This window comes from Carlito syrichta, unplaced genomic scaffold, assembly GCF_000164805.1.
Source record: "Carlito syrichta isolate Samal-C Ts95f unplaced genomic scaffold, Tarsius_syrichta-2.0.1 Scaffold130501, whole genome shotgun sequence".
NCBI classification, from domain to species: domain Eukaryota; kingdom Metazoa; phylum Chordata; class Mammalia; order Primates; family Tarsiidae; genus Carlito; species Carlito syrichta.
The window spans coordinates 65,467-74,774 of NW_007074597.1; the positions used below are offsets into that span (position 1 = coordinate 65,467).

The 9,308-nt window shown below is 41.1% G+C and overlaps 1 protein-coding gene across 1 annotated transcript in view; it reads left to right on the top strand.

Moving 5' to 3' along the window:
- LOC103250492 (cytochrome P450 20A1) overlaps window positions 1-9,308 on the top strand; it is a gene marked incomplete at its 5' end in the record, with an annotated part of 73,692 nt that overhangs the window by 57,606 nt on the left and 6,778 nt on the right. The window contains one exon of the mRNA XM_008049085.1: window positions 649-769. Coding sequence (XP_008047276.1) covers window positions 649-769 — 121 coding nt within the window. The remainder of the gene's footprint in view (window positions 1-648; window positions 770-9,308) is intronic.

Below are 9,308 nucleotides of genomic sequence, written 5' to 3' on the forward strand. Positions count from 1 at the left end.
ACACTTTGATTACAGGCAGAAGCCACTACTCCCAACCCACAGTGATTTTTGAGAACCACTGTCAATAAGCAGTCACAGTTCTTGAGCCAGTGTATTTTTTCTTACAAGTAAAAAATTGTAAGTATTGATTTGTAGATAAATCTCCTGCTAGTTTGATTTGTATTAATCATTTCATTAGTGCTCCTAAGTGAACTGATAAATCAGTTTTTTTTTTTTAATTTTACAAGGTTGAATGAACCAGATAATCTGTTACAGTCACCAACACTGAAAACTCCTAGAGATGTGAAGTTTATTGATTATCATAACTATTTTACCTAAGGTCAAATGCACTGAAGTTTATTGATTATCATAACTATTTTACCTAAGGTCAAATGCGCTGAGTGGCTTCAGGCACTTCCCAGTTTTAACAAAGCAAGCATCCAGATTGCACTTCTCTCTTTTGGACCACGTTCTATAAATACTCATTTTCTGTTCAATGAAATACAAATCCTGTGAAGAATTTTGTTTTATTTTTTGGTAGCATTTATGTGTCTTCTATATTGGGGGAAAAAACATACAAAAACCCTAGCCCAAACCATTCGTTTTTTATTCTATACCCAAACCCTGAGTTAGCTATTTTCATTGTTATTCCTGTAATTTTTCACCTAGTGTGTACCTGGGCAATCTGTTTTTTAACCACCTCTGAAGAAGTTCAAAAAAAGCTCTATGAAGAGATAAACCAAGTTTTAGGGAATGGTCCTATTACTCCAGAGAAAATTGAGCAGCTCAGGTAAGAACACTATAAAAGGAAGAGGAGATCATTAAAAGGTAAATTTGAACTGGTTTTTCTAATTTAAAGCTAATGTTGCTATCTAGGAAAGTTATATTCTTTCATAGGACTTAGATATTTACACATAGATTTTAATAGATAATTTAATCAACTTTTTAAAATCAGAAGGTAGTTGTGGGAAACCTTTACATTAACCTGTTTTAAATAGTACTAGTGTTGTCAAGTGTGGAACACTCGTACTGTATTAGTTGGGATACACAATAGTACAGCCACATAGGAAAACAGGCTCTTAGAAAGTTGAACATACACTAATCATACCACTCAGCAACTCCACACCTAGCAATTTTATTTTAAGAGAAGTGAAAACATATCCACAAAGACCTGTATGCAAATTTTCAAGGCAATATTATACAAAATAACCAGAAATTTGAAGCAGTTCACATGTCCAGCTGGTAAATAGATAAATTATGTCATAACCATACCATGGAGTACTACTAAGTAATAATGATATTAATAAACACAATATCGACACATACAATGCAGATAAATTTCATTATGCTGAGTGAAAGAAGTGAAACATAAAATACTGTCTACTATATGATTTCACTTATGTAAAAGAACTTAGGCGCCAGTGAGAGAGAGAGAGAGAGAGAGAGAGAGAGAGAGATATGCAGGGAGAGGGCTGTATTTATGGGCCTGGCAGGGGCTGGCCAGTGCCGTGCTTGGGCTTTATTGGAGGAGACTATGAGGTAGTATTCCTATAGGGAGAAATTATTCACGTGCAGGTTTAAACTTTGCATGCGCACGAAACCATATGGGGAGAAGCCGGAGCTTAGGACCTTTGTTGTCTTTGTGTGGCAGTGCCATTTTGGGGGACGCCCTTCTGACTGTTCTCTGCGCCCTTCAGTAGTGATAGCAGATCAGTGGTTGACGGGCTAGGAATGGGGAGGGGATCAATTACAAAGGGGATGAGGAACATTTTTAGCATGTGGAAACTGTTCTATATCGTGGTTCTGGTTATACCACTATATACAACTACTAAAATTCATCAAACTATACAGGTAAAGCATTAATTTTTATCACACTATTCCTTAATTTTTAAAAAAGAAGATTTCTAAAAATTGCAGCTCTGATTGTTTAGGGGTTAGAAGCTAGAAATTTGAGACTGGGCTAGGCATAGTGGCTCACACCTGTAATCCCAGCACTTTGAAAGGCAGAGGCAAGAGGATTGCCTGAGCTCAGGGGTTCGAGACCAGCCTGGACAACATGGCAAGACCTCATCTCTACAATAAATCAAAAAATCAGCCAGGCATGGTAGCATGCACCTGTGGTTCCAGCTACTTAGAAGGCTGAGGCAGAAGGATTGCCTGAGCCCAGCGGATCAAGGCCATGAGCTTGCCACCGTACTCCACTCTGGGTGATAGAGTAAGACTCTGACTCAAAAAAAAAAAAGCCGGGCTCGGTGGCTCAGCCTGTAATCCCACACCTTTGGGAGGCCGAGGTGAGTGAATTGCCTGAGCTCGCGGGTTCAAGACTCGCCTGGGCAACTTGGTGAGACCTCATCTCTACAATAAATCAAAAATTAGCCAGGCATGGTAGCGCACGCCTGTAGTTCCAGCTACTTGGAAGGCTGAGGTAGAAGGATGGCCAGAGCCCAGCAGATCAAGGCTGTGGTGGCCAGGAGCGGCCACTGCACTCCAGTCTGGGTGACAGAGTGAGACTCCAACTCAAAAAAAAAAGTTAGAGACCAAATAGCAGGCAATCTTACCTTGGAGCATATTTCAACTATAGGGAAATAGAAGATAGGGAAACAGCCACTGGAAAGAACTAGAAACTTTGGGTTTCACAGAGATATCTGTTACAGATTATTTTACATGTTGGAAGTTTAATTTATTATATTGAGTATAACTATTTCTGATTTTAAAAGTAATACCAGTTGTCTTTTGAAATGTTTCTAATATAGAAGTATATGAAGTAGAAGGCGCAAAGATTCTTTGTAAATGTGCCTTTAATAGGTAACAATTAGCCGGGCTCGGTGGCTCAGCCTGTAATCCCGCGCTTTGGGAGGCTGAGGTGAGTGGATTGCCTGAGCCCGCGGGTTTGGGACCCGCCCGGGCAACTTGGCCAGACCTCATCTCTACAATAAATTAAAAAAAAAAAAAAATTAGCCAGGCATGGTAGCGCTTGCCTGTAGTTCCAGCTACTTGTAAGGCTGAGGCGGAAGGATAGCCGGAGCCCAGCAGGTCAAGGCTGCCGTGGCCGGGAGCGGCCACTGCACTCCAGTCTGGGCAACAGAGTGAGACTCCAACTCAAAAAAAAAAAAAAAAGAGGTAACAACTGTTACCCTACCTTGAGTAACTATTTTTTTCATGCATCTACAATATGAGAGGGGAACCCCCAAAAAACTAGAATTGTCTTTTGGAGGGTAGACCCCTTGTAGTACAGTCTTCCCCTACTAGGTAAGTGTTCTAGGAGCCTATCAGTATCAGTGTAGTGTACCAGCTAGCCTTGTTGTGAGGAACTATTTACAGGAGAATCGTCTGAGTTGTGGCAAACAGGTGACTGACTCTTCCATCAAGACAATGCACCTGCCTGCACCACACTGAGTGTTCAGCAGTTTCTGACCAAAGACAGCATGACCCACCATGCCCCACCCTTCCTGTTCACCCAGTCTCACCCCAAGTGACTTTTTTTGCTTCCCTGGATGAAAAAAGTCCTCAAAGGAAAATGTTTTGCCCATGTGGAAGAGGTGAAACAAAAAACAGCAGAAACACTAAAAGGCATTCAAATTGACGAGTTCAAAAACTGTTGAGTGTAGGAAAAGCATCTTGATAGGTGTATTGTATCAATCATGTAAGAATAAATACACAATTTTTTAATAAACAGATTCCAGGTTTTTGGGGTTCCCCTTGTATGTATTGAGAACAAAAATTTAATAACATTTAAAAATACAAAACATGTAACCCTTCTGTAAATTCAGTTTGTCCTCCAAATAGTTTGTGGGTAGTATCCTCCTATGTAGTGTCTCCACTACATCCAATCAATGATCAGGTTCTGTTGTTTCTGCTTTCCAAATACCTTCTCAGGCCTTTTTGTTTTTGGGGGGTTTTTTTGAGTCAGAGTCATCTCACTTTGTCACTCAAGCTGGAGTGCAGTGGCACAATCACAGCCACCACAACCTCAATCTGCTGGGCTTAGACAGTCCTTCCATCTCAGCCTTCCAAATAGGTACATGCCACCACGCCCACCTAAATTTTTGATTTATTGTAGAGATGAGGTCTTGCCAAGTTGCCCAGGCTGGTCTCAAACCCCTGGACTCAGGCAATCCTCTCACCTCTGCCTCCCAAAGTGCTGGGATTATAGGCGTGAGCCACTGCACCTGGCTTCAGTCCTTTTAATTCTCTCCATGGCTCTTTCTCCTGCTTTAGTTCAAGCCACCATCAGTCACCTTGACTGGGATTCTTCAGCAGCCTTGGATCTTGCTTCTTCAATCCATTCTCCAAGCTGCTGTCGGAGCCTGAGGCAGCACTCTCCACTCACTTAGAGTACTTTAGAAGTACAGATACCAAGGGCCAATCCCACACCAACTGATTCCATCTCTGGACATCAGAAGTTTTCAAAAGCTTCTCAGATGATGCTAATGTATATTTGACAATGAGCTGGTGATCTTTCTACATCTGGAGAGTCATGTCCCCAGTGTAAAGTCCTTGCTCTTGAGATGGAGTTTAAAATCCCTTACATGGCTTTTGAGGCATTTCAAATGCTGGGCCTTGCATACCTCTCCTACCTTCTTTCTCATTACTTGTTCCTTTTTATATAGCCTTGGATTCAGCTATACTGAAAGTCTTTTGTTTCTTTGAAGATGCCACACTCTTATCTTCTGGCTTTTACACAGACTGTTCCTCTGTATAGATCTCTGTTCTTCTCTTTTCTAGCTAACTCCAGTTTTTTGAGGGTTTTTCTTGTAGGTTTCAACCTAAATGTTTATTTCTCTACAAAACTTTTTTCCTACATTACGTGCTCCTGCCATGTGTTCCCATAATGCCCTGAACTTCCTTTATTATAACATTCGTGTGCTTGTTAAATTGTTCAGCCTTTATGTCCCCTCTACTCTCCTTCCCCCTGCCAATTAGATTCTAAACTCCTTTGATAGCATCTGTCTTGGTCACCATTGCAGCCCAATATTTACACAGTGCTTCAAATATTGTAGTTACTCAATAAACACATATTCAGAAGAAGGGAAGGAAGGGTGTTTCTTCTTTTGTTTTTGATATTATAAAGAATCAACATTTCTATGCTTACATTTTGCCAATATTTCTAATTTTATCTAAATAATAAGGTCCTAGATGTAAGCTTATAGCTTAAGGATATATGCAATAGCAAGCACAGTGATTAAGATTAAGGACTATGGATTAAGACAGATATAGGTTTGAATCCTGTCTATACCATTTACTTGCTGTGTGATCTTAAACAATTGCCTGTAATTTAATCTGTACAATTAGAAGAATAGTAGCATCCATGGGCTTCTTGGAAGGATTAAATGAGATCCTGTATATAAAACATTTAAGTAAACTAACTCATGGCGAGATTGCAATATATTTTAACTTTTATTCTCCTCACTGTGATGCACATTTAATATTTGATATATGGCCGGGAACAGTGGCTCATACCTGTAATCCTAGCACTTTGGGAGGTGGAGGCTAGAGGATTGCCTGAGCTCAGGGGTTTGAGACCAGCCTGAGCAACATGGCAAGACCTCGTCTCTACAATAAATCAAAAAATTAGCTGGGCATAGTGACATGTGCCTGTGATCCCAACTACTTGGAAGGCTGAGGTGGAAGGATCACTTGAGCCCAACAGGTCGAGGCTGTGGTGGCCATGAATGTGCCACTGCACTCCAGCCTGGGCAACAGAGAAGACTGACTCAAAAAAAATAGTTGATATACATTGCCAAATTATACTTCAGGAAGGTTGTACCTATTTATGCTTGACCAGTTGAATATGAGAGTGTCTTTTTCTTTCCTTTTTTTCCCCTCACCCAGGCTGAGTACAGCCTCGAACTCCTGGCTTACTGCAGCCTCGACCTCAAGGGCTCAGGCAATCCTGTTTCAGTCTCCCAAATAGCTGGAACTATAGGCGCATACCACCATGCCTGGCTACGTTTTTTATTTTTTGTAGAAACAAGGTTTCGCTGTGTTACCCAGGCTGATCTTAAATTCCTGGGCTCAAGCAATTCTCCCACCTTGGCCTCCCAAATGCTAGGATTACAGGCATGAGCCACCACTCCTGGTGCTTTATCTTTCATTAGTTATGTCTGTTGTCATTCTTTTTCATCTTTGCCAGTCTGGCAAGTAAAATAAAAATACTTTATTGGCAATCTTTAAATTGTTAATGAGGTGTTTCATTTCATATGTCTTCAAGTCATTTGTATTTCTTTGTGAGTTGTTTTTTATATTCTCTGCCCGTGTTTCTATTATGGTATTTGTTTACTTTCATTACTTCTGAAGAACTTTTATAATTCTTTTTTTTTTTTGATTTGATGTCTCAGCTGTCACCCAGACTGGAGTGCAGTGACCGCTCCCAGCCACCACGTGCTACCATGCCCGGCTAATTTTTTATTTATTGTAGAGATGAGATCTCGCCAAGTTGCTTAGGAGGGTCTCTAACCCATGGGCTCAGGCAGTCCACTCGCCTCGGCCTCCCAAAGTGCTGGGATTATAGGCTGAGCCACTGAGCCCGGTCTATAGTTCTTTTTAAAAATAACTTTTATGTATTAAAGATATGTTTACAGAAAATATTTGTCCTCGTTGTCTTTTAATTTTAAACAAAATGTTTCTGAATTAGCCGGGCGTGGTAGCACGCGCCTGTAGTTCCAGCTACTTGGAAGGCTGAGGCGGAAGGATTGCTGGAGCCCAGAAGGTTGAGGCTGCGGTGGCCGGGAGCAGCCACTGCACTCCAGTCTGGGCGACAGAGTGAGACTCCAACTCAAAAAAAAAAGTTTCTGTAGATTTTTTAAATGATTTCTATCAATGTGTCATGCTAAAAATAAAAAAAAAAAACTTTTCTATTAAAAATTATAAAAGTATTATTTTGAGTTATCTTCAGTTACTTTTAGGAATCTTTTTCAACCGGGCTCAGTGGCTCAGCCTGTAGTACCAGCACTTTGGGAGGCTGAAGCGAGTGGATTGCCTGAGCCTGCGGGTTTGAGACCAGCCAGGGAAACTTGGCTAGACCTCATCACTACAATAAATAAAAAATTAGCTAGGCGTGATATCACTCGCCTGTAGTGCTGGCTACTTGGAAGGCTAAGGTGGAAGGATCGCCAGAGCCCAACAGGTTGACGCTGGGGTGGCCGTGAGTGTGCCACTGCACACCAGCCTGAGCAATGGAGTAAGACTTCAACTCAAAAAAAAAGAAATCTTTTTATTTGTTTAAATCTTTATTCATCTAGAGGTATAAAAATATTTTTCATAAATCTTTGTATACATCCAATGTATAACATATCTTTTAGCAAATAAGGATTAGGATAGGTCCAGGCATGGCGGCTCACACCTGTAATCTCAGCACTTTGGGAGGCCAAGGTGGAAGCCCAGGAGTTCGAGACCAGCCTCGGCAATATAGTGATACCTCATCTCTACAAAAAAAAAAATTATAAACATTTTTAAATTAGAAGTCTGAGGTGGGAGGATTGCTTGTGACCAGGAGTTCAAGTCTGTGGTGACCCATGATCATGCCACTGCAATCCAGTCAGGGTGACAGAGTGAGATCCTGACTCAATTTAAAAATGGGCTGGGCTCGGTAGCTTAACCTGTAATCCCGTGCTTTGGGAGGCTGAGGTGAGTGGATTGCCTGAGCTAGCGAGTTCGAGACCCGCCTGGGCAACTTGGTAAGACCTCATCTCTCCAATAAATCAAAAGTTAGCTGGGCGTGGTAGCGCATGCCTGTAGTTCCAGCTACTTGGATGGCTGAGGTGGAAGGACCACCAGAGCCCAGCAGGTCAAGGCTGCGGTGGCCGGAAGCGGCCACCGCACTCGTCTGGGTGACAGAGTGAGACTCCAACTCAAAAAAAATAAAAATGAAAATAAAATTTAAAAATGGGACTAGTGAAGGACATTTTAAAGATATACATACAATTTAAAATTGCCTTTTCCAAAATAAACATTCTCAAAGATTTTTCTTTTTCTTTTTTTTTTTTTACTTCCAAGAGTTTTAATCTAATTTTCTAGTTTTAATAACATTTAGTTTTTGGTTTTTTTAAATCAATATTTTTTATTATGATGTTGTGGGGTACAGTTAAGGGTTAGGTATACAAATATGCTTCATTTAGGCCCTCTTGTTGATAACAGGTGTCTCCCCGTCCCCAGACAGATGTTTACTGCCATTAGTCCCACCCCCCTTCCCTCCCCCCATAGTTTCCCCCACCACTGTCAGTCATTTTCTTATGGTAGTGTGTTGGATGATCGAGGTCCACTATATTAGTGAGAATATGTGATACTCAGATCTTTGTTTCTGTGAGAGGTCACTCAGTATTATAGACTCTAGTGCCATCCAGGTTGCTGTGAAATTCATGATTTTGTTCTTTTTTATGGCTGCATAGTATTCCATCGTGTATATGTACCACATTTTTTTAATCCAGTCCTCTTTTGATGGACAGCATGGTTGGTTCCAGGTTCTTGCTATTGTGAACAATGCTGCAATAAACATTCGTGTGCAGGTATCTTTTTTATAGAGTGATTTGAGTTCTTCAGGGTATATTCCCAGTAGGCGGATTGCAGGGTCATATGGGAGGTTGATGTTTAGAGCTTTTAGGAATTGCCACACTGCTTTCCACAGAGGTTGCACTAGTTTACACTCCCACCAACAGTGTAGGAGTGTTCCCTTTTCACCACACCCTCTCCAACAACTGTTATTTTTTGAGTTATTGATAATTGCCATTCTGACTGGAGTAGGGTGGTATCTCAGTGTGGTTTTGATTTGCATCTCCCTGATAATTATTGAGTTTGAGCATTTCTTCATGTGTTTGTTGGCTGCTCAGATGTCTTCCTGTGAAGTGTCTGTTCATATCTTTTGCCCATTTTATAATAGGGTTGTTTGTTTCTTTCTTTTCAGCACGTTTGAGTTTCTTGTAGATCCAAGATGTTAAGCCTTTGTCAGACCTGGAGTTGGCAAAGACTTTTTCCCAGTCTGTAGGCTGTCTCCCTGCTCTCTTGATGGTTTCTTTGGCTTTGCAGAAGTTTGTCAGTTTAATGAGGCTCCACTTGTCTATTTTATCCCTTATGGCCTGTGGGTTTCGGGTTTTGTTCAGGAATTGGATGCCAGTTCCAATTTCCATGAGGGTATGTCCTTCATTTTCTAAGGTTCTTATGTTTTGACAGACATTTAGGTCTCTGATCCATTTGGAGTTAATTTTTGTATATGGGGATAGGTAGGGGTCCTGTTTCAATCTTCTGCATGTGGTCAGCCAGTTTTCCCAGCACCATTTACTGAATAGGTTCTCCTCTCCCCAGTGGTAGGTGGTGGAGGCTTTGTCGAAGATGAG